General features: G+C 47.2%; 1 protein-coding gene across 1 annotated transcript in view; it reads left to right on the forward strand.

Moving 5' to 3' along the window:
• The window catches only part of RORC (RAR related orphan receptor C), a 62,905-nt gene extending 53,560 nt beyond the window's left edge, over window positions 1-9,345 (forward strand). The window contains exons 6-10 of the mRNA XM_056852686.1: window positions 1,427-1,559; window positions 2,815-2,922; window positions 5,004-5,114; window positions 6,876-6,985; window positions 9,179-9,345. Coding sequence (XP_056708664.1) covers window positions 1,427-1,559; window positions 2,815-2,922; window positions 5,004-5,114; window positions 6,876-6,985; window positions 9,179-9,343 — 627 coding nt within the window. The 3' untranslated portion in view covers window positions 9,344-9,345. The remainder of the gene's footprint in view (window positions 1-1,426; window positions 1,560-2,814; window positions 2,923-5,003; window positions 5,115-6,875; window positions 6,986-9,178) is intronic.
• Window positions 9,346-27,010: the final 17,665 nt, after the last annotated feature.

Below are 27,010 nucleotides of genomic sequence, written 5' to 3' on the forward strand. Positions count from 1 at the left end.
GTTTATTTTTGGTTTTGTTAACATTAAACCTCAACATATTTATAAAATAGTTTCAATTTTTCGTGAAACAGCTCATAATTCGTGTCATTGCTTATGTTCATCATGTTGGCCATTTTCGCCATAATAGCATACTCCATTAGTTTTTCTTTCCATTCTTCTATGTCAGGAAGTAGTGGCTGTTTCCATTTCCTCACTAAAACTATTCTGGCAGCCGTAAAAGCCACATTATTAAAAATCAAATCTCTAATAGTCATTCAGAAGCATTGCGGGGCAAAAGCTCTGTTTGGCCTCACCCACTTCCTAAAAACACTTGGCGGGCACCACGACACCATGTTGGGGACTGCTGGAGTAGACAGTACTGATTTTGATGGGCCAAGGGTCTGATTCAGTAGAAGGCAGCTTCATGTAGCATGGTGTAGTGGTTAAGAGCGGCGGACTCTAATCTGGAGAACCAAGTTTGATTCCCCACTCCTCCACATGAGCGTAGGACTCTAATATGATGAACCGGATTTGTTTCCCCGCTCCTCCACATGAGGCCAACTGGGTGACCTTGGGCAAGTCACAGTGCTCCCCGAATTCTCTCAGTCCCACCCACCTCACAAGGTGTCTGATGTGGGGAGAGGAAGGGAAGGAGATTGTAAGCCGCTTTGAGACTCCTTAACGGTAGAGAAAAGCGGGGTATAAAAATCCACTCTTCCTCCTCTTCTATACAGCTCTGCTCTTTTACTTTTAGCCAGAGGGCTTTGTGACTCCATGGCACGGAATCGAATTTCAATGCAAAAACGCCAGGTTCTTGGAAGCGCCTCGTCTAGAAGTTCTAGGGAAAAGACCTTTCTCTGCCAAAGAGCCGAGTACTGAGCTAGAGGGATCAACAGCCCGACTCTGTATCAGACAGCTTCGCACGTTCTTTTATTTTTTATTTTTTTGAAAAAATTTTATTGGTTTTTATAATATAAATTTTCCATATTAACAAACAACAATGAAAGTAATATGAAAATCTAAATCATAACTAATGTTGTTGTAATTACTTAAGTACTTAATAAAAATAAAAAATATAGGAAAATTTTTTGACTTCCCCATCACCTCCGTCCGCCTCTTAATAAAGTATTCTATCCCATCGTAATATGATCTGATCTTAATTATTCTTATATCTCAGTTAAGTTTCATTTACAATAATCTGTTAATATAATTAATTACACTTCTTTGTATTAATATTATCATCTAGATCAGAGTAAAAGGTACTCTTCCATTTTCCCCAGTCCTAATTCATATTCACAGTATTTCATCCAAGCCTCCCATTCCCCCATAAATCGTACATTGTCTTTTTGGTTTAAAGTAGCTGTAAGTTTTGCCATTTCCACCAGTAGCTTTGCACGTTCTTTTATGACCCGGCGTTCTTGTGTGCTCGTCTCTCTCTCTTGCGCAGTCTATGGAGGAGATGTGGGAGCGCTGCGCCTGCCGCATCACCGAGGCCATCCAGTACGTGGTGGAGTTCGCGAAGCGGATGGGCAGCTTCATGGACCTGTGCCAAAACGATCAAATCATCCTTCTCAAAGCGGGTAAGGGGCGTGCTCTGGCCGGGGGGAGGGAGGCAACCTTTTCCCCCAAGCAGCTGTGGGTGGAGAAAGTTTAAACGGTGGGGCTGTAGCTTGGCGGGGAGGGGAGGGGACAGAGTCTGTGCTAGAAGCCCTTACTCATCAGAAGGACAGCGTTCAGGATCTGAAGCCAGGAACAAAGGAAGCCACGCAAGTCGGTGGTGAACGGTGCCGTCAGGTTGCCGCCGAATTATGGCAACCGCGTTGGGCAAGGTTTCCCAAGGGTGCCATGGCACCCTTCAGTATTTCCTTTGGCACCCACCCAGCTTTTCAAAAAGTGGGTGGGGCCATTGTAAAGCAGGGCTTGTTCTTGGCTGCTTTCATTCAAATGAAAAGGTTTTCCACTGGAAGAGGAGGAGGGTCGGTAAGCCATTGGGCTTTCCTTAGTGAGCGCGCCGTTCCAGTCCCCCCTTCATGATTTCCTTCTTCCCAGGAGGTGTGCAGAGGGAGGTGTTTCATTCGGCTCCCCCTCCCGATGCAGCCATTTGGGGTTAGGCTCCGCCTCCCATGGCAGCCATTTTGGAGGGGTGCTGACCACCCCCTCTCAAAATTTCACAGGTGCCCACACTTGGGGATTTCTGCTGTAGGGATTTTCGAGGCTACAGACAAACAGAGGTGGCCTGCTGCTGCCTGCCTCTGCATAGCAACCCTTGCTGGTCTCCCATCCAAGTACTAACCAGGGCCGACCCTGCTTAGCTTCGGAGATCTGACAAGATTGGGCCATCCTGGTTGAGACAAGAGATGTCCAGAGGTGGTTTGCCATTGCCTGCTTCTGCATAGCATTCCTGGAATTCCTTGGTGGTCTCCCATCCAAGTACTAACCAGGGCTAACCTGGGCCATCCTGGTCCCAGGTTCAATCCCCAGCATCTCCAGCTAAAAGGACCAGGTAGGAGGTGATGTGAAAGACCTCTGTCCGAGATTCTGGAAAGACGCTGCCAGTCTAAGTAGACATTGCTGACCTTGACGGATTGATGATTCAGTATGAGGCAGTTTCACGTGTCATGTGTCACTTTCTGCTCGGGGATAGGATCAGCAATACAACCCTAATCCTTAATTTAACTTAACTCTGTCGAAATTCTGTTCCGGACTGTATGGTAAGTGTTAAAGCCAGAACAGGAAAGGTGGTGTGAAGGAGGGACCTGAAGGAATTGGGTGTGTTTCTGTGTATTTACATCTTTCGGGCTTCCTTACCCCCAACACCCACCTTTTTCCTCCCAGGTGCCATGGAAGTGGTTTTGGTGAGAATGTGCCGTGCCTTCAATTCTGAGAACCGGACAGTCTTCTTCGAAGGCAAATTCGCGGGCCCGGAGCTCTTCAAATCCCTTGGTATGAGAACATCCCGTTGTTTGGGGGGACAGTAGCTGGGAAGAGACCATCAAGTGGGGCTGGAAGGATAACATAGACTTTGGTAACATAGAATCCTAGAGTTGGAAGGGGCCATACGGGCCATCTAGCCCAACCCCCTGCTCAGTGCAGGATCAGCCCAGAGGAAGGGTGTCAAACATGGCCCAGGGGCTGGATCCGGCCCCTTGAGAGCTCTTATCCGGCCCTCATAACAATTGAGTTCGACACCCCTGGCCTAAAGCATCCCTGGCAAGTGTCTGTCCAGCCTCTGCTTAAAGACTGCCAGTGAAGGGGAACACACCGCCTCCCTAGGTAGCCGACTCCACTGATGAACAACTCTTACTGTAAAAATGTTTTTTTCCTAATATCCAGCCACTACCTTTCTGCCCTCAATTTAAATCCATTGTTGCAAGTACTTCCCTTTTCTCTACTTTTAAGGAGTCTCAAAGCGGCTTACAATCTCCTACCCCTTCTCACAACAGTCACCTTGAACACATGAACAAAATGAAGCTGCCTTCTACTGAATCAGACCCTGGGTCCATCAAAGTCAGTACTGTCTACTCAGGCTGGCAGGGTCTCAGGTGGAGGTCTTTCACATCACCTACTCCCCTAGTCCCTTTAACTGGAGATGCTGGGGATTGAACCTGGGACCTTCTGCATGCCAAGCAGATGCTCTACCACTGAGCCATGGCCCCTCCCTTGTGAGGTAGGTGGGGCTGAGAGAGTTTAGGGAGAACGGCCTGGTGGAATGAAGAAGAAGAGTTGGTTTGTACATGCCGACTTTCTCTACCACTTAAGGGAGACTCAAACCGGCTTACAATCGCCTTCCCTTCCCCTCCCCACAACAGATGCCCTGGAGGTGGGTGAGGCTGAGAGAGCTGTGACTTGCCCAAGGTCACCCAGCTGGCTTCATGTGGAAGAGAGGGGAAACAAATCCGTGTGTAGGAGCAGGGAAACAAATGCTCTGTCTCGTGACATCGGGGCCCTGTGGGACCATAAGGATAGTCCTGTAGGTCCTGCAAGACAGAGCTTTTCTGCCAGGCTTACAGTTGAGGACAGTCGCAAATGTCATTTTGCTGGCCTCCCTACCCCTCTCCTTTTGTATTCTTTTATGCCAACCGAGAGGTAACCGGCCGCCTATCTCCGGCAACGTGAGTGGCATTTAGACGCCATCTCTAGTGCCTAAAATTTTAAAGTGGGATTTTATTGTTTTAAATGTAAAGTTCATGGTTAATTTTATTATTGGTTATGTCGATGCATTTTAAATGATGCGACCCGCTCTGAGCCTGGCTTCGGCCGGAGAGGGCGGGCTATAAATCGCAAAAATAAGTAAATAAATAAGATTTCCAGGGTATAAGCTTTCGAGACTCAACGCTCCCTTTGTTAGATGCCTTCCTCGGGTATCTGGTGAAGAGAGCATTGACAGAAGGAGGAGGAGCAGTTGGTTTTTATATGCCGACTTTCTCTACCACTTAAGGAAGAATCAAACCGGCTTACAATCGCCTTCCCTTCCTCTCCCCCACAACAGACACCCTGTGAGGTAGGTGGGGCTGAGAGAGCTGTGACTGGCCCAAGGTCACCCAGCTGGCTTCCTGTGTAGGAGTGGGGAAACAAATCCAGTTCACCAGATTAGCCTCCGCCGCTCACGTGGAGGAGCAGAGAATCAAACCCGGTTCTCCAGAAGAGTCCACCACTCCAAACCACCCCTCTTAACCACTACACCATGCTGGCTCTAAAAAGCTTATACCCTCGAAATCTTGTTGGTGCTGGTGGACTCAAATCTTTCATGTTCTGCTGGACTTCAGTCTTGTCCATCAGGAGCACAGCCTTCTTGGTAGTTGCCCCAGTACTGTGAAACTCACTCTTCCTTCTCTCGCCTCTTTCAAGGGAGAAGGCAAATGCTGCCCTTTCACCCGACTCCTTCTGGTTTTCCCAGTGGCGCTTACAAAAATTGTTATGGTCCTTCTATTACTTTTTTTTTTTTTTACTGTAACTATTATTAAAGAAATAGATACGATCTGCCGTTTAACTTTCATTTCCTCCGCTTCTTTCCCCCCCGCCAGGATGCAATGAATTGATCAACTCCATTTTCGACTTTGCCGGCAGTCTTTGTTCTCTGCACTTCTCCGAGAACGAAATCGCCCTTTTCACGGCGCTGGTGCTCATTAACTCAAGTAAGGAAACACCGCCGGGGCTCTCTCTGGCTGCCTGTTCATCGTTTGGCTCCTTTCCAGGCGTTCCTGGAGGTTCTTTCTTTGAGTCCTATCATTCATGCTGCAAACTTGATGTATCCATGGTCAGAAATTGGGTCGCCGTGTTTCAAGATGTAGCCCTAGAGAAACAGGGTCTACACATGAATACATGAAGCTGCCTTATACTGACTCAGACCCTTGGTCCATCAAGGTCAGTATTGTCTACTCAGACCAGCAGCGGCTTTCCAGGGTCTGAGGTAGAGGTCTTTCCAGGGTCTGAGGTAGAGGTCAGACCAGCAGCGGCTTTCCAGGGTCTGAGGTAGGTAGGTCTACCTACCTAGTCCCTTTAACTGGAGTTGCCGGGGATTGAACCTGGGACCTTCTGCATGCCAAGCAGTTGCTCTACCGCTGAGCCACGGCCCCACCCCCTAGTCATGAGACTAGTCATGAGACATACCTAATCACTTCAGTATCAGAGAAGCAGACCTGTTATCTTAGGTGCCGTGGAGCACAGGCAGGATGGTGCTGCTGCAGTCGTCTTGCTTGGGGGCTTCCTAGAGGCACCTGGTTGGCTGCTGTGTGAACAGACTGCTGGACTTGATGGGCCTTGGTCTAATCCAGCAGGGTTTCTCTTATGTCCTAATGAGCAGTGCCGGATTTATGTATAAGCTAAACAAGCTATAGCTTAGGGCCCCACTCTCTTGGGGGGCCCAAAAAAAATTAAAGGGAAAAAAAACCTGGATGTACATTTCCAAAATATAAGATAAAAAACAAATAAAATAAAACCTACATACAGCAACAGTGTTTTGTGTTGTGTAGGCTCCTATGATGTAAGTAATTGTATTTCAGTTCAAGAATTACTTTGATAAAATACATATTTTGTTATGTGCAAATGGCTTTAGATACCTATTAGGTTCATAAATTACCATATAGCATATATTCAACACAAAAAACAGCGACAATTTGTTGTTGACAAAGGTCAGCTGGACATATAAAGGGCCCCATTACCTTCAATATCTTAGGGCCTCATCAAACCTAAATCCGGCCCTGCTAATGAGATCAGCTGTAATTTTCCCAGAACACCTTTGTTTACTCCCTTGGTCATAATACCAGAACGCGGGGTCATCTGCTGAAGCTGGAGGGTGAGAGATTCAAAACTGATAAAAGGAAGTATCTCTTCACACAACTGCCAAGTTAAATTGTGGAACTCCCTGCCCCAGGACGTGGTGATGGCTGCCAACTTGGAAGGCTTTAAGAGGGGAGTGGACATGTTCATGGAGGAGAGGGGTATTCATGGCTACTAGTCAAAATGGACACTAGTCATGATGCAAACCTATTCTCTCCAGGATCAGAGGAGCATGCCTATTAGATGAGGTGCTGTGGAACACAGACAGGATGGTGCTGCTGCTGGCGTCTTGCTTGTGGGCTTCCTAGAGGCACCTGGTTGGCCTCTGTGTGAACAGACTGCTGGACTTGATGGGCCTTTGTCTGATCCAGCAGGGCTTTCCTTATGTTCTATGAATACTAGTCATGATGCATACCTATTCTCTCCAGGATCAGAGGAGCATGCCTATTATATAAGGTGCTGTGGAACACAGGCAGGACAATGCTGCTGCTGGCGTCTTGCTTGTGGGCTTCCTAGAGGCACCTGGTTGGCCATTGTGTGAACAGACCGCTGGACTTGACGAGCCTTGGTCTGATCCAGCGTGGCTTTTCTTATATTCTTCGTTTTCTCCCGTACAGATCGTCCCTGGTTGCAGGAGAAGAGCAAAGTGGAGAGGCTACAAAACAACCTTGAACTGGCCTTTAAGCACATGTTGCGGAAGAACCACCGGGAAAGCATCTTGGCCAAGGTGGGCGGCTGCCAGGGGTTTGGGGGTTCAAAGCTGGAATTCCAACTGAGCTGAGTGTCGTGGGTCACAACAGACAGGATGCTGGGAAATCCCACTCCTACCTTCCCCGTGTCTTTTGGGGACCTCTACACGGGGCTCCAGTCTGGATCAGAACCCACAGGGAGGATAGAGGGGGTTTAACGCTTCCCCCCATTTTACCAACGAAAACATGGCTCCCCACACTATTGTAGCATGTTAATGAAAGAATATGAGCGCAAGGGCTGCCTTTCTTTTTTCCTGTGGGAAATACGCAAACCAGACACAAAGGCAATAGCCTCAAAAAATTATTGTTTGATGGTCATCTGGTGCATGGAGGTTTCGTTTAGCCTTCATAGCCAAGAGCCACGAATGGGCCTTGCTTAGGGTTGCCAGGTCCCCCCCCCCCTTGCCATCGGCGGGAGATTTGGTGGGGGGCGATCTGCGAGCTCGCAGCACATGTGTGCAATAATGTCCCTTCTGGTTAGTTTTTGGTTGGTTTTTTTATATATATATGCCGACTTTCTCTACCACTTAAGGGAGTATCAACCCAGCTTACAATCCCCTTCCCTTCCCCACAACAGACACCCTGTGAGGTCGGTGGGCTGAGAGAGCTGTGACTAGCCTAAGCTCCCTCAGCTGGCTTCATGTGGAGGAGTGGGGAAACAAATCCGGTTCACCAGATTAGCCTCTGCTGCTCGTGTGGAGGAGTGGGGAATCGAACCCGGTTCTCCAGATCAGAGTCCGCTGCTCCAAACCACCGCTCTTAACCACTGCACCATGCTGGCATTCATTCCCGGGGTAAACTTGGAAGTGACAGGGACGCTCTAGCATATTCCTCCAAAAACTCAATGGTTTCCAAGGAGTTGGGGTTTTTTTTAGGGACGTGCTAGAGCATCCTTGTCACTTCTGGGTTTACTTAGGAAGGGACATTATTGTGCCACCCTTTAGCTGGCCAGTTTCTCCCGCTGGCCAGCTGAGGGGCTGCGGGCAGGGCTGTTAATTGGCAGCCAATTACTAGCCATTAACAGGCACCTGGCCACCCTAGCCTTGCCTCCGTGTCTTGTCCCTTGTGAAGCCGTTCCAAACCAGCAGCCCTCACCCACGTCCAGTGGCAGTGAGTTCCATGAATCCATGATGTGTGAAGTGGTACATAGGGTTGCCCTCTGCCTGTTCCCACTGGCCTTTGCCTGTTTATCCAATCGCTTCCCCACCAATGCTAATTTAAAGAAAATTTGGGGGGGGGCGTTTATTGATTTCATACATTTATTAGCCACCTTTCTTCCTTACATAGCTCAAGGCAGCCTATGACATCGATAAAACACACATTACATTAAAAACCAAATTCTAAGACCACAGATCAGGACAGCAAACTTAAAGCAAATGCGGAGCCTGAGTTGGGCAGGGTTGGGGAGGGGAGGGACTTCAATGCCATCGAGTCCAATTGCCAAAGCAGCCATATTCTCCAGGGGAACTGATCTCTATCAGCTGGAGATCAGTTGTAATAGAGGGATATTTCCTGCTAGTACCTGGAGGTGGGCAGCCCTGAAAGACTTGAAAGCCCTTTGTCACATCCCCCACCCCCAAGCCCCCTTTGAGATGTGGCATTCCAAAGTGTTTGAAATAGGGTTGCCAACTGCTAGGAAACAAAAAGAAGAGGATTAAACAATTATATGAACTTAAACTTATTATTTGAATACTTACCAACTGATGAAAGTATTTACATGAAACAGGACAGTTACCGGAAGCCTGTCTTGATCTATATTAATTTTGTATACTTTGAAATTTATTGTACTGACATCCAAGTTTGGATATATATTGTTTTGTGAAGAAACAAAGCACTAATAAGAAATTCATTTTGTGTAATTTTGGTCTCATATGGGTTTTGTATATAGCCATAGTGATTGCTCTCCTTGACTAACTGCTAGGTGGTAGCAGGAGATCTCCTGCTAATTCAACTGATCTCCAGCCGATAGAGATCTGATCACCTGGAGAAAAATGGCTGCTTTGGCAATTGGACTCTATGGCAATGAAGTCCCTCCCCTCCCCAAACCCCGCCCTCTTCAGGCTCCACCCCCAAAATCTCCCGCCGGTTGCGAAGAGGGACCTGGCAACCCTAGTTTGAAAGAGAGAATGACCCTCTCCGTTCTCATGTCCCCCTCTCCCCTTTCACAACAGCTGCCGCCGAAAGCCAAGCTCCGGAACCTCTGCTACCAGCACGTGGAGAAGCTGCGCTCTTTCCGCCAGATGTACCCGGTCATCGTCCACGCCGTCTTCCCCCCGCTCTACAAAGAGCTGTTCGGCTCAGACTGCGACCCGCCTCAAGGGACGGCAGGGGAGTAACCCCCCCCCCGAAAACCAAGAGGAGGGCGGCACCCAGAGGTCTCTGCCCATCTCTCCGCCTCTCTCCAATTTGCAGTGTTGCCCTCGGAGGCTGGCACTAGAGAACCCAGGGACGGGGGTGTGCGAGAGGGCGGGAGAACCCGAGACCAAAATTCAGACCCGGCTTCCGCGCCTTCCTGTCCGAAAAGCATGATCAGGAGCGGAGGGGCAGAGCAGAACGTCTGGGGGTGGGGTGGGGTGGGGAAGGCGGTTCGACCCAACTTCTGACACCAGCTTTGGTACGTAAACCTCGGAGTCGCTTCGTGCCTGGAGACGTAGCGGGGCGACGGCACGGCATCGCCCCGCATCGCAAGGACGGTAGGTTGAGGGGGGGGGTGTAAGCCACGTAGACGAAGATGCTCGGGGGTTAGGCGCCGTTTGAAGCACAAAGAGTTAATTGAGCAAGGGTCTCGTGTCCGTGGGGTACTCCTAAGAGGAGGAAGTTTTCGGTTCTTTTTCTTCCCCTCTCTCTCTGTGACGTGGTCTCATTGGATGGGTGAAATCCGGTTAGCCGCAGTTAGTACCACCGCCAAAACGGCTGGCGTGGACAGTGCCAGAAATACCTCATTTTTGCTGACTTAACGGCATGAGACTCAAGCAAGCTGTTCTGTGTGTATTCCCCCCGCCCCCCAAACCAAGTTTTTAAGAAATAATATATTATATATATATAGATATATATTTTGTGGACAGATGTGGTTCTATAAGATAGATCTCTATTTTTAAGTGTCTGGCCGCTTCTTTATTTGAAAACGAAGGAGTCATAATGTCTCTCTGTCTCTTCTTTCTCTGTCTCAGCAAACTGACTTCTTATAAGTGATTCTAACAACCAGCAACTTCTGAGTAATAATAGTAATAACAATAACCCTGCTGCTTTGGCGTCGTTTAAAAAAAGAATGTTGTTGGATCCCCATAGATCCAGGTTCCTTGCGCCGGGGAAAGCACTGCCGTTAATCAAAAATAACTGAAAGGCCAAACTCTTTATTTTCGTCCCTCTCCGACAATCCCATGCAATGTAGGTTCAACTGCTTCCGTCCCCGCAGCCTCAGATATTCATGGGATATTCCCTCTCATTGCACAGTCAATCAGAATGGTAACGGGGTATCCTTTTGCAATTCCATGTCGGTCGTTACAACCGTATCCACGCTTCCATCAACAGAATGTTGATAAATGGCACAACTTCTGGGAGCAAAGCGAGAGGTCAGTCCCCAAACCCTTAGCCAAGATGAGCGGGGCCATTCTGTTGGCAGGAAGAGAACAGAATGCCAAGGAAGCTATTAAGAGATGGAACGATTTGAACTCACCACCATCCAAGTTTTTTATTCTTTAAAAAATACTTCCCTCCGCAATGCGGTGAAGTTCATAACTGCACGCTAAATTGCATTAATTTTATGCCTGTTTAATTGGCATGGCTTCCCCCAAAGAATCCCAGATATTATAATGTGCTAAGAGGTTAAGAATTCTTCTGTCTGGAAAGAGAAGGCTAGATTATGCAAATCATCCCTTAATTATTTCTTTTCCTGGAGCAGTCGCTCGATTTAAGACCGTTTAGTTGACTAACAGTGCAATGCTGTGCAGAGTTACCCCAGTCTAAGCCCATTAAAAGGGAGTTACTCTGTTCTCCCTTTAGGATTGCACTGTTAATCACATGGGGTTTAGGTGTGCATATAAGTTTGCACATGAATCTGAAACAAAAACCCTTCTGGAGCAAAAAAAAAAAAAAGGATTTTGTTTTTTAAACAGTGCATGATGCGGCCGTCATAGACTAAAAGGAAGCAATCCTTCATGGGGAGACTGAGGAAGGCATGCCATTTCGAAGATGCTATACACTTCCCATGGCTTGGTTAAGTACTTGTGTTACAGATTATCACTCTAAACAAAACAAAACAAAAAAAACCAAAATCCCTGTTTCCCAAGTAATCAGGGCCACTATTAAGTTGATCCAAAGATTCTTGATCCACTAATCCCCCCAGTTTTGCCAATCAGCGATGCGTACCATTTGGGTATTTAAAAAAAAAAATGAACAGTGTAGAAATACTATAAATAAATTAGGGAGCATGGAATGTCTCTCTTTCTCTTTCTCTTTCTCATTCTGTTAAATAATGCAACTGCATTGGTTAAAAGTCAGGCAGTATTAATTATAGTAAAACTTAAAGCAGAGCCATAGTGCGTGCCCATGACCGTGTATCCTAAAGAGTTTGGGATAATGGGGTTTCTTAGCTTTTTTTCTCTTTTTTAATTCCCCCACCCACCCTGCCCAATTTTAATATTCTGATTATTATGTTAGAAAAACATCTTGGTAACCTCAAGGCTATTTTTGAAAAGAGGAAATTGTATACTTTTTAAAGAGACACACGTTTTTTATATGATGGAAGTAAAATTTCTTATCTTTCTTTGGAACACGTGTTCTAGGGTTGCCAGCCCCAGCTTGGGAAATTCCTGGAGATGTGGGGTAAAGCGTGAAGCGGGCAGGATTCGGAGAAGGGGAGGGACCTCAGTGAGGTAGAATGCCAGAGTCCACCCTCCTAAGCAGCCATTTTCTCCAAGGGGGAAACTGATCTCTAGTTTGGAGATCCGTTGTAATTCCAGGAGATTTCCAGGCCCCATCTGGAGGTTGGCAACCCTATGTTCACCCCTCCCTAATTCCGGGGAGGGGCAAGTTTGAATGTAATTCAGTGCAAAAGATGTTGAATGTAATTCATTGTTCCTTGGCATCTCTCTTTCCCTTTAAGGAGCCAATTTTAAGAGTTCCATCATTTCTTCTGCTTTACGGCAAAGAAGGCCCCAAGTCCGTAGTTTCCTTTCCGCAACACTTTGTACAAACCTGGTCGCCATCTTAGCATGGTGGCTTCTGTGGACGTGGGTTTTTCTCGTTCTCTCGAACGGAGGCGAACCCCGGGACGTGTCCAAAGCTCCCCTCTCTGCGGATACAAACAGGGGACGGTTTCGTGAAAATGGAGGCAGGGGGAGCTATGTCATAGAACCATAGAGTTAGAAGGGGTTTTAGAGGCCATCTAGCCCAACCCCCTGCTCAAGGCAGGATCAGCCTAGAGCAGGGGTTTCGAACTCATTTGTTACGTGGGCTGGATATAACATGAATGTCACTTGGTTGGGCCAGGCCATTTTTCACCAGCCCAAACAGGGTCGGGCTGGGGGGGGTGGCTGCCTTGGCCGGCTTTGTTGCCGGATAAGAGCTTTCAAGGGGCCGGATCTGGCCCACGGGCCGTATGTTTGACACTCCTGGCCTAGAGCATCCCTGACAAGTGTTTTTCCAGCCGCTGCTTAAAGACTGCCAGTGAAGGGGAGCTCACCACCTACCCAGGCAGCTGATTCCACTGTTGAACAACTCTTACTGTAAAAAATCTTTTTCCTAATATCCAGCCAGGACCTTTCCGTCCGCCATTTAAACCCATTATTGTGAGTCCTCTCCTCTGCTGCCAGCAGGAACAGCTCCCAGCCCTCCTCTAAGTGACAGCCCTTCTGGATGCCCCCATGCCACAAGGGCCAGGCTTAAGGGTTGCCGGCTCCAGGTTGGGAAATACCTGGAGATTTTGGGGCGGAGCCTAAGGAGGGTGGGGTTTGAGAAGGGGAGGGACGTCAATGCCATAGAGTCCAATTGCCAAAGCAGCCATTTTCTCCAGGTGAACTGATCTCTATCGGCCGGAGATCAGTTGCAATAGCAGGAGATCTCCAGCTAGTACCTGAAGGTTGGCAACCCTAGCTGGGCTAGATGCTGGAGACCTGGTGTGTGTCATCTTGGCTGTTGTCATTCAGGCTGTTTCTTAGCCTGAATCCTTCCCTGTGACCATCCTCACTCTTATGGGTTCCATCCTGGCCATGTCAGCCATTTTGCTATGTAAGGGCAACAGGAGGCCAGCTTCTGGTCTGGCGGTGGAAGAAGAAGAGTTGGTTTTTATATGCCAACTTTCTCTACTACTTAAGGAAGACTCAAACTGGATTACAATCCCCTTCCCCTCCCCACAACAGACACCCCGTGAGGTAGGTGGGGCTGAGAGAACTGTGACTAGCCCGAGGTCACCCAGCTGGCCTCGTGTGCAGGAGTGGGGAAACCAACCCAGTTCACCAGATTAGCCTCCGCCGCTCATGTGGAGTGGGGGAATCAAACCCGGTTCTCCAGATCAGAGTCCACTGCTCCAAACCACCGCTGTTAACCACTACGCCACTCTGGCTCTCAGAAGTAGGGTTGGAAAGGTATTGGCAGGCACCCCTGTGCCCACGTGGGGAACCCAGGAGCTAGAGGCGACACTGAGGCAACTTCAAGCAGAGGCTGGACAAGCCCTTGTCAGGGATGCTCTAGGAAGATCCTGCATTAAGCAGGGGGTTGGACTAGATGGCCTCTATGGCCCCTTCGAACTCTGATTCTGTTCTACGATTCTATGAGACTGGTGGCTTTTAGATTGTGAAGAGTCAGCAGGGCTGCTGCTACCACCACCACCTCCAAAAAAAGGTCTCCGTCTTGATGGCGCCCACGATTTCCAATTAGGACCGGAGACAATCAGAATCCATTAACAATCCATGCGCCTCTCCCGATGCTGTTATCAATGACCCTCTTTTCTCGTGTCACACGCTTGTTTCTCGAACGTGCAAACTTTTCAGTGGGCCTGCAGAAACGGTAACCTGTCATGCTGAAGTCTGTCCACCACCTGGCGTGTTAGGCAATGAAAATTGGGTTTGGAAATTCTGGTGTCATTTGGCAGGGACAGGAGCCGGGATAAAAAGCTGCAGATCTGGGGAGCCGTTTAGGTTGAAATCTGGTTGGAACGGGAGCAAAACAAATGCAGGCTCCAGCAAGTTACATTTCTGGCTTGGTCAGTTTTACGGTAGTCAGCTCAGCAAGATACTTGCTGGAGATTGATAATCCATCACTTTTTGAACATATGAAGCTGTCTTATGCTGAATAAGACCCTTGGTCCATCAAAGTCACTATTGTCTACTCAGACCAGCAGCGGCTCTCCAGGGACTACCTGCCTAGTCCCTTTAACTGGAGATGCCAGGGATTGAACCTGGGACCTTCTGCATGCCAAGCTGATGCTTTACCACTGAGTCATGGCCCTTCTCCATGAACCAGTTGACACATGAAGCTGCCTTATGCTGAATCAGACCCCGGGTCCATCAAAGTCAGTATTGTCCACTCGGACCAGCAGTGGCTCTCTCAGGCAGGGGTCTTTCACATCACCTACTTGCCTAGTCCCTTTAACTGGAGATGCCGGGGATTGAACCTGGGACCTTCTGCATGCCAAGCAAAGGCTCTACCACTGAGCCACAGCTCCTCCCCTCAAAGTCAGTATTGTCTACTCAGACTGGCAGCAGCTCTCCAGGGTCTCAGGCAGGGGTCTTTCACATCACCTACCTGCCTAGTCCCTTTAACTGGAGATGCCAGAGATTGAACCTGGGACTTTATGCCAAGATGAAGCTCTACCACTGAGTCACGGCCCTTCTCCATGAACCAGTGCACGCATGAAGCTGCCTTATACTGAATCGTACCCTTGGTCCATCAAAGTCAGTATTGTCTATTCTGACCGGCAGCGGCTCTCCGGGGTCTCAGGCCGAGGTCTTTCACATCACCTACTTGCCTGGTCCCTTTAACTGGAGATGCCGGGGATTGAACCTGGGACCTTCTGCATGCCAAGCAGGTGCTCTACCACTGAGCCACAGCCCCTCCCCTATGGCTTGCTTTAGGGGAAAATGGGGAGGGGGTGAAGCACAAACGTGGCCGGTGGTCTGTGTTTGGCTTACTGGGTAGCCGCTTCCGCAGGCCTGCTTTCAAATATCTGTTGTCTTTCTCTGTCACAATCTCCACCTTTTAAAGAACAACCTCTGCGATTTTTTTGTTTCGTTTAAAGAAAAAATCTGTTTGAAATAACTGAATAGATTTTTTGGTTGTTGTGTAAATATGTGTTAAATTGTAATTTTAAAAAAAGCTTTAGAGCAATCATTCTTTTAAAAAAAGATGTACAACTGAAAAGTTTTAGGTTACTTTTAATTTAATTAAACGACGGTGCATATTACATGGCGGCTGGTTGTGGCTTTTTTGACTCTTAGCTGGTTCATGTTTACCTGCGTATGTGTTTCGTTTTTTTAAGCCAGAAGAAGGTTGTGAGGAATACAGGTTGAGTACCCCTTGTCCGGACATCCGATATCCAGACTGATCCAAAAACCGGACCTTTTGAGCAGGCACGCAGGCATTATTTGCAGGCCCTCCGCAGTACCCCTGATAGTTCAATGTACACAAAATTAATCCTGGAAGAAAAAAGAGGGGAATAAAACCCAACCTGAAAACAGGCTCTACTAGGTTGATAACTGCACAGATCGTATATGAGAGACTTATACTAACCAGCATTACAACTAGAACCAATCTGACCAGATGTTTGAGTAACTGGTAACAGATTTGACAACCTATACACATGCCTGGTTGAGTTTGAACTGTTTGTATATGTATTTATTTATTTCTGTAAATGTGTGCAGGCTTAACATGTGTTTTTATTAATCACAGAAGGCCCAATAGGCCAAAACGCGTTTGGTATGTGGTTACAGAGATCAACCCTAGGAAATGCCATTGTGCTATTTTAATGTTTTTAAATATTTTCAACCTTTACTTAGTGCTTCTAATAAATTATATTTTTAATATTTATATACATACATACATATATATATGTGTGTGTGTGTGTGTGTGTGTATATATATATACACACACATACACATACATACATACATATGTGTGTGTATATGTATGTGTGTGTATATATGTATATCTATCTATCTATCTATCTATCTATCTATCTATCTATCTATCTATCTATCTATCTATCTATCTATTCTTTCTACCCAACCTTGTGTACCCAGCACAAAATTAACCCTCCAAAATGTCCTATCGTTAACAGCCTTGCTCAGAAGCTTTGTATATCTGAAGAAAGGCAGGATATAAATATTCAGTAAATAAAACCACCTCCCCAAGTCTCTGACCTTGGGCCAGTCACAGTTCTCTCAGAATTCTCTCGGCCCACGCGGAAGTAGGCGATGGCAAACCACCTCTGAACGTCTCTTGCCTCGAAAACTCTACAGGGTGGCCATAAGCTGTGATTTGACGGCCCTTTACGCACGCACACACACACACACACGACTCCGGGGCCATTTATGCAAGGTATTTAGTTTGCAGTCCCTGCTGTACTGCTTCGAGGCTTCCTTTGCATTATTCATGATTTTACTGACCTTCAGACGTGACTTCGCTCTGGCCTTGTTCTTCCCCCGCAATTCTAGGATGCTGTTTTAGAACAAATTTAAATATTGCTTCGAGGCAAGAGCAACGCAAATTCCCCCCATTTCCATGCATGGCTCTTCCGGTTTCTCTCCCCACACCCATTTTGGCTTCTCCCTCCCACTTGTCTGTCCCTCCCATCCAACCCCTTCCCTCAAAGCAAAGCACAAAAGAGGGATTTAAACCTTCATGAAATGTGAAGGAAGACACTGAAGAAGGCTGCAACGGTTGGAAGGCAGCTCCCAGTAGGGAGCTGTTGAAGAAAGATGGGGAGGAATACCCAGCAAAAGCACATGCAGTCCCTTTAACAGCTGACAGGCTCCTCCAAGTAAAGTGCAACAAGGCTGCATTTTCAGGGGGAGGGACTCAAAAGCTCCGTGATTCACTGGGGATGCCTAATTAATCATAAGGTACTCCTGGAATTTTTTTTGGGGGGGAGCCCTCATGCATATGATGTTTGAGAATTCGGAGCAGAAAACTGTGCAGCAAACCAAACACAAATTTCCCCTGCATAAATTACCTGGAACACCTTTCCCCAAGAAATGTGACTGGTCACATCCCTTTTAATTTTCCATTGGTAACTTTGAAATAGAACTGGAATCATAAAATCATAGAGTTGGAAGGGACCACCAGGGTCATCAAGTCCAACCCCCTGCACAATGCAGGAAATTCACAACTACCTCCCCCCAACACACACCTAGTAACCAGAAGATGGCCAAGATGCCCTCCCTCTCATCATCTGCCTAAGGTCACAGAATCAGCATTGCTGACAGATGGCCATCTAACCTCTTCTTAAAAACCTCCAGGGAAGGAGATCTTACCACCTCCCAAGGAAGTCTGTTCCACTGAGGAACCACACTAACTGTTAGAAATTTCTTCCTAATGTCTAGACGGAAACTCTTTTGATTTAATTTCAACCCGTTGGTTCTGGACCGACCTTCCTGGGCAACAGAAAACAACTCGGCACCATCCTCAGTATGACAGCCCCTCAAGTACTTGAACATGGTTATCTGACTATTAAAATTTAGTCAGCATTTGCTTCCTCCGATACACAAGAAATGCTAAACCCAACGGTGATAAGGGTTTCCTGCTGATGGGAGATGTGGGGTTTCCTTTTTGCTCTGTGGCTAATGTGTTATTTTATTAGCTGGTGCTGCCGTTGATAGCTCGGTTTCGCTACCCTGGGTTTTACTGTATGTCGGAATTCGCGTTTGATTGTACTGCAAACCGTTTTGGGAAGAGACAGGTGCATACTAAGAAGTAGGACGGGGTTTTTTCTTGAGTAACAAAAGGAAGTTTGCATCTAACCAAAATGGTTGCATCTACCTAAGTTTTTGACTTAAAAAAAAAAACGGTCTGATTTTTTGCAAGACACCATAGGTAACCATAGACAGATGTGTGTTTCACAGTCCAGTAGCACTGTAGAGACCAACAACTTTTTCCAGGTGTGAGCTTTCAAGAGTCAAAGTTCCCTTTGTCAGGACTTGGACTCTCAAAAGCTCATAGAGCAACTAGACTAGAACAACCGCCCTGTGAGGAGCGGTTAAAACACTTAGGGCTGTTTAGCTTGGAAAGAAGGCGGCTGAGGGGAGACGTTATAGAGGTCTATAAAACTGTGCATGGTTTGGAGAGAGGGGACAGGGAGAAGCTTTTCTCCCTCTCTCATAATACTAGAACGCGGGGCCATCTGTTGAAGCTGGAGGGTGAGAGATTCAAAACTGATAAAAGGAAGTATTTCTTCACACAACGCATAGTTAAACTGTGGAACTCCCTGCCCCAGGATGTGGTGATGGCTGCCAACTTGGAAGGCTTGAAGAGGGATGTCGACATGTTCATGGAGGAGAGGGCTATCCATGGCAACTAGTCAAAATGGATACTAGTCATGATGCATACCTATTCTCTCCAGGATCAGAGGAGTTGGCCACTGTGTGAACCGACTGCTGGACTTGATGGGCCTCGGTCTGACCTAGCAGGGCTTTTCTTATGTTCTTACGTTCATACCCCAAAAATCTTTTGGATCTCTTAGGTGCTACTGGACTCTAATCTTGGGCTTCTACTGCAGACCAACAAGACTCACTTCTGAAATTATAACACAGTGAACTTCTTTCAACTGTAAAGGTAGTCCCCTGTGCAAGCACTTAGTCATTACTGACCCATAGGGTGTCATCAAATCCCGACGTTTACTAGGCAAACTACGTTGCCTTCCCCAGTCATCTACACATTACACACACACACACACACACACCGCAAGCTGGGTAATCATTTTACCAACTTCAGAAGGATGGAAGGCTGAGTCAACCTTGAGCCGGCTACCTGAAACTGGCTTCTGTTGGGATCGCAGAGCTTGGACTGCAGTACTGCAGTGCAGCTTACCACTCCGCGCCATGGGTCTCGAAGGTATAATCCCCTGTTAGGATTGCCAACCTCCAGGTACTGAGGAGAAAGAAACCAGCACAACTCAATATATTAAACAATTCATTAACAACTAATAACAGTGAAAATAACCACAAAAAGTGCAAATATATACAATTATTTACAATAAGTTATCAAAAAGCCTAATAGCAAGTCCAAAGGTCTATCAGAGGCAATTGCTAGCTGGAGGTCTCCTGCTATTTTACAACTGATCTCCAGCCGACCGAGATCAGTTCACCTGGAGAAAATGGCCACTTTGGCAATTGGACTCTATGGCATTGAAGTCCCTCCCCTCCCCAAACCCCACCCTCCTCAGGCTCCACCCCAAAAACCTCCCACTGGTGGCGAAGAGGGACCTGAGAACCCTATGCCCTGTGCAAGCACCGGGTCATTGCTGACCCATGGGATGACATCACACCCCGACGTTTACTAAGCGGACTATGCTTACAAGGTGGTTTTCCATTGCCTTCCTCGGTCGTCTACACTTTACCCTCAGCAAGCTGGGTACTTATTTTACCGACCTTCATAAGGAATAGTAAAAAATAGCCTGAATAGCCCTGACCAGCCCAATCTTGTCCAAGTTTGGAAACTAAGAAGATCGGCTCTGGTTAATACTTGCATGGGAGACCACCAAAGCAGTCTGAGATTGTTTTGCAGAGGAAGGGAATGGCAAACCACCTCTGCTCATCTCTTGGCTTGAAAAATCCCATGGTCCTGGGGTCGCTATGTGTGAGTTGTAACTTGATGACACACAATTATTATTATTTATTATAAATCTAAAAATTATTAAAACATAATAGTTCAGTAGAAAAGATTTCCAAATTCTTATTCTCCATTACGGTTAGAGCGGTTCCCCAGTGGAACAGGCTTCCTCGGGAGGTGGTAAGCGCTCCTTCCCTGGAGGTTTTTAAGCAGAGGCTAGATGGCCATCTGTCAGCAATGCTGATTCTATAACCTTAGGCAGATCACAAGAGGGAGGGCATCTTGGGCATTTTCTAGGCATAGAGTAGGGGTAGGGTTGCCAGGCCCCTCTTTGCCACTGGCAGGAGATTTTTGGGGCGGAGCCTGAAAAGGGCGGGTTTGGGGAGTTTGATCTCTATCGGCTGGAGATCAGTTGAATTAGCAGGAGATCTCCTGCTACTACCTGGCAGTTGGCAACCCTAAGTAGTGGTCACTGGGGGTGTGGGGGGGGGAGGTAGTTGTGAATTTCCTGCATTGTGCAGGGGGTTGGACTAGATGACCCTGGTGGTCCCTTCCAACGCTATGATTCTATGATTATTACTATGAATCAGCTAACACTCCTATTTTCTACATATAAGTACAACTACCAAGCCAAATCCAATATTTCCTTTTTTTTGCTGACTCCAAGGAGAACTGCTTGTTACGATAAGCAACAAAAGGAGCCCGCTGCTGAATAAAAAGTCTCAGCGTCTTTTTCTTCCTGATGTACAGTTGCTTCAGCCCTGAGGTTTTTATCTATTAATATTACCAACCAAACTCTTCCCATCCGTTATCTCAAAGCTCAGGAGCATACATAGCTTCCAATTATTATTTTTCAAAAATGGGTAGAACAAGATCAGGTAAGGCTGGGTGGTGGGTTCAGCAGAGCGTCTGCAAAAAGGAGGTGTGAGCTAGGGGGTCCCGAGTTCAACTTCTGCTTGTGCTTCATCGAGGGCCTTTCAGGGAGCCGTGCCCTGTAAGTCCCCGCCTACAATATGATGCTGATACTGACCTAGATCGCACAGCTGTTGAGTGGGAGTTCAGCAAAATGATCTATGTGAGAGCATGTTTTGAACTTTTGAAAACACTGCGGGGATGCTTATTATTTTATGATTCACTGGATTTCTCTTTGACTGTTGTCCTGGCTGGAGCGACGGGACCAAGGTTTCTTAGCCCACTAACATGCAGCTACATTGTAGACCGGTGGTCCTTTCTAAGAACTCTGCAGCGGCAGTATGGAGGGTATCTTATGATTATGTTAAGATTTATTATGATGATAATCACAATTTAATGCTCATTATTATATCGCTATTTACTGCTAGTTATTGCTATTGTCTTTTATTGTTTACTGTTTACTATATCGTTGTCTATTAGAATCATAGTTGGAAGGGACCACCAGGGTCATCTAGTCCAACCCCCTGCACAATGCAGGAAATTCACAACTACCTCCCCCCCCACACACACACACACACCCCTAGTGACCAGAAGATGGCCAAGATGCCCTCCCTCTCATCATCTGCCTAAGGTCATAGCATCAGAATTGCTGACAGATGGCCATCTAGCCTCTGCTTAAAAACCTCCCTGGAAGGAGCGCTCACCACCTCCCGAGGAAGCCTGTTCCATTGAGGAACCGCTTTAATGTAAGAAAATTCTTCCTAATGTCTAGACGGAAACTCTTTTGATTTAATTTCAACCCGTTGGTTTGGTCCGACCTTCTGGGGCAACAGAAAACAACTCGGCACCCTCCTCTCTATGACAGCCCTTCAAGTACTTGAAGATGGTTCTCATATCCCCTCTCAGTCTTCTCCTCTCCAGGCTAAACATACCCAGCTCCTTCAGCCTTTCCTCATAGGACTTGGTCTCCAGACCCCTCACCATCTTCGTTGCCCTCCTCTGGACACGTTCCGGCTTGTCTACATCTTTCTTAAATTGCAGGGCCCAAAACTCAACACAATACTCTAGGTGAGGTCTAACCAGAGCAGAGCAGAGCAATACCATCACTTCGCGTGATCTGGACACTATACTTCTGTTGTTACAGCCTAAGATCGCATTTGCCTTTTTAGCTACCGCATCACACTGCTGACTCATGTTCAATGTTTGGTCTGCTAAGACCCCAAGATCCTTTTCTCACACACTACTGCTGAGACAAGTTATATATATTTTCATCTTTTTTTTCCTTTTGATATAATTGTAATTACAGTTGGATATGGTTTCGATTCTCTTTCTTTTTTCTGTTCTGTTTATAAAAAAATTAATTTTATTTTTTTAAAGGAAACCAGGACAAGAGGGGGATTTATCCCCCACTCCAGCACCCTACCCTGAATTGGGGAGATGAGCTCAATCGCTATCCGCTTTAAAAAAAGAAATGCACAGAGGCTCCACATTCCCCTATAAATCGCAACCTTAGATGACCTTTCGAAAAAGGCGTTAACACATCGCTGGAAGAGGAGAAAGGTCTGTTAGGGACTGGGATCGTTCAGCGGAGCCTCCAGGATCAGGGGTAGCCTACCTCCGAGGGATTAATGACGGAGGGCTGGCTCTCCAACTCCCTGGCTTACTCGCGAGTTTGATGGAAGCGTCCAGCTGGCCGCTCTCGGAGATGTGACGTTGGACTCACTCGGGCAGGGCTTATTTTCTTAAGTAGTTTCCCGCTGGGATAAGCGTTCTGCTGTCTCTTGCTGCTGAAGGGGGGGAAAAAATAATAATGAATTTGCTCCCATCCATGCTGAGCGTTATTTAAAAAAAAAAATAGGCAGCCCAAGGCTGGAACGTTCCCTTGGCAAAGTGATACCCACGTGGCCGACAGAGAGAAAGCGAGACAGAGGGAGAGAAAGGAGAGGCGCAGAACAGACATCATTTGGGGAAGCCGAACTGCTAGAGCCACCAGCATCTCTCTGACTCCCACCTGCTTCAGGTAAGCGGCTCCGGCTCTTCCGATTTACCTGTTCGAAAGACAGCATGCAGCACACAGCAAAAGGGAGTTTTCGAGGGCCTTCACGATGACCGTTTCCCCTGTGAGTAAAAGGAAAGGCATATAAGTGGAGTGTTTTAATATGGACATTTTAAGTGGAAGGGGTGGGGGAGAAAGGTTTCCAAAACCGGGAGGGGGGTTTTATAGGACAAGAGCCGACGGAGGAGGGAGACCTCTCTCCGTAATTCTTGGGAGTTGGCGTTGTTCCATTCGGTGCGTTGCTAGTCGGTTGTGGGGAGAAATAGGCAGCTCTTTACAGGAGGTGTGTGGTAGACTTGTGGAATTCACTGCCACAAGATGTGGGGGGTGGCAGCAGACACCTGCCACCACCATTTGAGTTCAGGGGGGGGTCTCTCTTTCTCTCTCTCCCGGTTTGGATTAGCTAATTTTCGCGTTTGATATATTGCCTCGCCTTCGGAAGAAGGCCTCGGCTCACTTGTGTGAATCTTTGGGGGCTGCTGGTCATCAGGGTCATCTAGTCCAACCCCCTGCACAATGCAGGAAATGGCCACTTTGGCCATTGGACTCTATGGCATTGAAGTCCCCCCCCTCCCCAAACCCTGCCTTCCTCAGGCTGCACCCCCCAAATCTCCAGGTATTTCCCAACCAAGAGCTGGCAACTTTACTCGTAAGAGAAGGGGCTGTGGCTCAGTGGCTTTATCCGGCCAAAGGTCCCAGGTTCAATCCTCAGCATCTCCACTTACAGGGATTTCAGGTAGCAGATCTTAGGAAAGACCTTTCTCTGGCTGACACCCTGGAGAACCACTGCTAGTCATGGGATACAAGACTGGCCTAGAGAGGCTCCTAGGGATGCCAGCCCTGGGTTGGGAAATACCTGGAGGTTTTAAGGGTGGAGTGTGGGGAGGGGGGGTTAGGGAGGGAGGGACCTCATCAGGGAATAATGCCATAGAGTCCACCCTCCAAAGCAGCCATTTTCTTGGTCATCTGGAGATTTTCTTGGTCATTTGGAGAGCAATTGTAATAGCAATTGTAATTGCAATTGTAATTGTAAAAGATTATAATTTTTGCCACCTTCTGGGCATGGAACAGGGGTCACTGGCAGTATGGGGTGGGGAGGTAGTCGTGAATTTCCTGCATTGTGCAAGGGGTTGGACTAGATGACCCTGGAGGTCCCTTCCAGCTCTATCTTTCTATGATTCTAGCAATGTACCACCATCTGCTGTATTGAAAGGTAGATATAATAAGATTCCGCTTGCGAGGAGGATCTGTCCATGTGAACTTGGAGAGGTCGAGACTAGGGAGCAGATTTAGATGCCCTATTTATAATCAGCTCCGACTCGCCATTTTATCCCCACTATTGAAAAACCTATCCGGTTATTGGAACAAATGTAAACTTGAAAAAACTTCTGGTGGATGAAAACCCTTTGACCACAAGACAGGTTGCCAAATTTTGTATTGCGGAGATTAAAGTACACAGTAAATTAAAAAGCAAAGGTGCAGATAAAGTTTGAGCTCCAACTACTGGATTTCAAAAGTGGAGAAACCTGATGGCTGTTTTGTTTATAGGAAAGAGATAATTGTTAAACTACTATGTGGTAATCTGATTTTAATCTTGATAAGTTTTTTATATCCTATTTTATTTGAATTGTTGTATGATTGTTACATATAGTATTTATTGGTCTGACCACAAATAAAGTCATTCATTCATTCATTCATTCATTCATTCAATCAATGATTCTATGAGATTTCCAGGTACCACCTGGAGGTGGCAACTCTAGCTCCTGCTTTGTTTCCATGCAGGGTGGCTTTCATAAGAGATGGGAGAGCATGGAAATCCAGGTGCCAAAGGAAAGCGGCCAAGAACAAACCGGGTTTATTTTAAGCCCACAGTTTCTCTCTCTCTCTCTCTTCCCGCACTCCCCTTTTTAAAGTCTTGACATTTCAAGCTTTAAAATAATGTAGGATTTTAAAAAGTAATAATAATAAGATACATGCACCGCTCCCACTTCTCAAATGACATCCCACAAGCTACTGCCCTCGATAGCTACAGTGCCAGGTGCTGAGCCAGGCAACAGAGCAGGTAGTGGGGCAGTCCTAGGGTTGCCAACCTCCAGGTAATAGCTGGAGATCTCCTGCTATTACAACTGATCTCCAATCGGCAGAGATCAGATCACCTGGAGATAATGGCCGTATGGCAATTGGACTCTACGGCATTGAAGCCTCTCCCCTCCCCAAACTCTGCCCTTCTCAGGCTCCGCCCCCCAAATCTCCTGCAGGTGGCGAAGAGGCAGTCCCCGTCATTTTAGGGCAGGGCAGACTCGGGATCCCTCATTCATTCATTCATCCCTTACAGGCGGTGGCCATGTGATTTCGCACCCACATCCTCCCCTCCGCTTCTGCTGCCAAGTTTTCAGGTCGCTTCCATTCCTCGTGGGAAGATTTTCACAACTTGGGGGGGCGGCGGTGGAGTGTTTAACACGACTTGCTTCTGCGAATTTGTTTCTCTGTGCTTTTATTTCACTTCACAAGAAGAAAAGGCCAGAGAAGTATGAAGATAGACCCAATTCTTTTCTTTTAAAAGAAATGTTTCCGGGCAGATTGCCTTTGTTTAAAATTAAAAAAAATCAGAAAATTCAGGGGAGGGAAAAACTAGTCCATCCTTCTTCTGGATGGCCACCCCTAACACCCCTTGGTGGCTTTGGGCATACAACCAAAGGGCTGCCAACCTCCAGGTGGGGCCTGGGGATAGGGTTGCCAACCTCCAGGTACTTGCTGGAGATCGCCTGCTAGTGGTGAATTTCCTGCATTGTGCAGGGGGTTGGACTAGATGACCCTGGTGGTCCCTTCCAACTCTATGATTCTATGATTACAACTGATCTCCAGCCAATAGAGATCAGTTCACCTGGAGGAGGAAGAAGAAGAGAAGGAGGAAGAGGAGGAAGAACAAGAAGAAGAGTTGGTTTCTATATGCCGACTTTCTCTACCACTTAAGGAAGAATCAAACCGGCTTACAATCACCTTCCCTCCCCCTCCCCACAACAGACACCCTGTGAGGTAGGTGGGGCTGAGAGAGCTGTGACTAGCCCAAGGTCACCCAGCTGGCTTCATATGGAGGAGTGGGGAATCAAACCCAGTTCTTCAGATTAGAGTCCACCACCCCTAACCATTACACCAATGTTCCACAAATCACAAATCTAGGCACGGTGCCTCATTGTAGAGGCTGAAACTGTCTTCAAAACACTGCAAGATGAAGTTCTTCTCAGCAAGGAGTACTCTTTCTCCTCTTTCTACTTATTTTTTTAAGAAAATGGAACCACCAGCTTTTCTTTAAAGTTTCAGGTTCAGAGGAATACCTCGCAGGTTAGAGGGTATCTTTGAAAACTTAGTGTATTTGTGTGTGTGTGCGTGGGGGGGGGGAATTCAATCCTTCAGATGTGCTTGCAAACCCTGAATCTGTTTTTAAAATTGTTTGCCCCCAAAACCCTTTGGTACATAAAGATGGAGCTCCTGTTTTTCCCCTTTGTACTTAAATAAGTGGGGAATCAAACCCGGTTCTCCAGATAAGAGTCCGTCGCTCTTAACCACTACACCACGCTGGCTCTGAAGCATCTTAGTTGAAACGAGGGACATGCATACTGGATGGGGAATACACTTCTGGGCAGCAGCGTGTGTGAACAAGATCTTGGGGTACGGGTAGACCGTAAGTTAAATATGAGCAGCCAGTGTGATGCAGCGACAAAAAAGGCTAATGCAATCTTGGGGTGCATCAACAGAGGCATAACATCCAGATCACAAGATGTCATAGTTTCGCTGTACACTGCATTGGTCAGGCCACACCTGGAGTATTGTGTGCAGTTCTGGAGGCCTCAATTCAAAAAAGACGTGGACAGAATCGAGTGGGTGCAGAGGAGAGCGACGAGGATGGTCAGGGGCCCGGGGACCAAGCCCTACAAGGAAAGGCTGAGGGAGTTGGGTATGTTTACTCTGGAGAAGAGGAGGTTGAGGGGGGACATGATGGCTCTCTTGAACTACTTGAAGGGCTGTCACTCAGAGGAGGGCAGGGAGCTGTTCCTGTTGGCAGCAGAGGGCAGGACTCGCAATAATGGGTTTAAATTGAGGGCAAAAAGATATCGGCTGGTTATTAGGGAAAAAGTTTTTTACAGTAAGAGTTGTTCGACAGTGGAATCAGCTACCTGGGGAGGTGGTGAGCTCCCCCTCTCTGGCAGTCTTTAAGGAGCAGCTGGACGAACACTTGTCAGGGATGCTCTAGGCTGATCCTGCATTGAGTAGG

This window comes from Euleptes europaea, chromosome 7 (genome assembly GCF_029931775.1).
Source record: "Euleptes europaea isolate rEulEur1 chromosome 7, rEulEur1.hap1, whole genome shotgun sequence".
Taxonomy (NCBI): Eukaryota; Metazoa; Chordata; class Lepidosauria; order Squamata; family Sphaerodactylidae; genus Euleptes; species Euleptes europaea.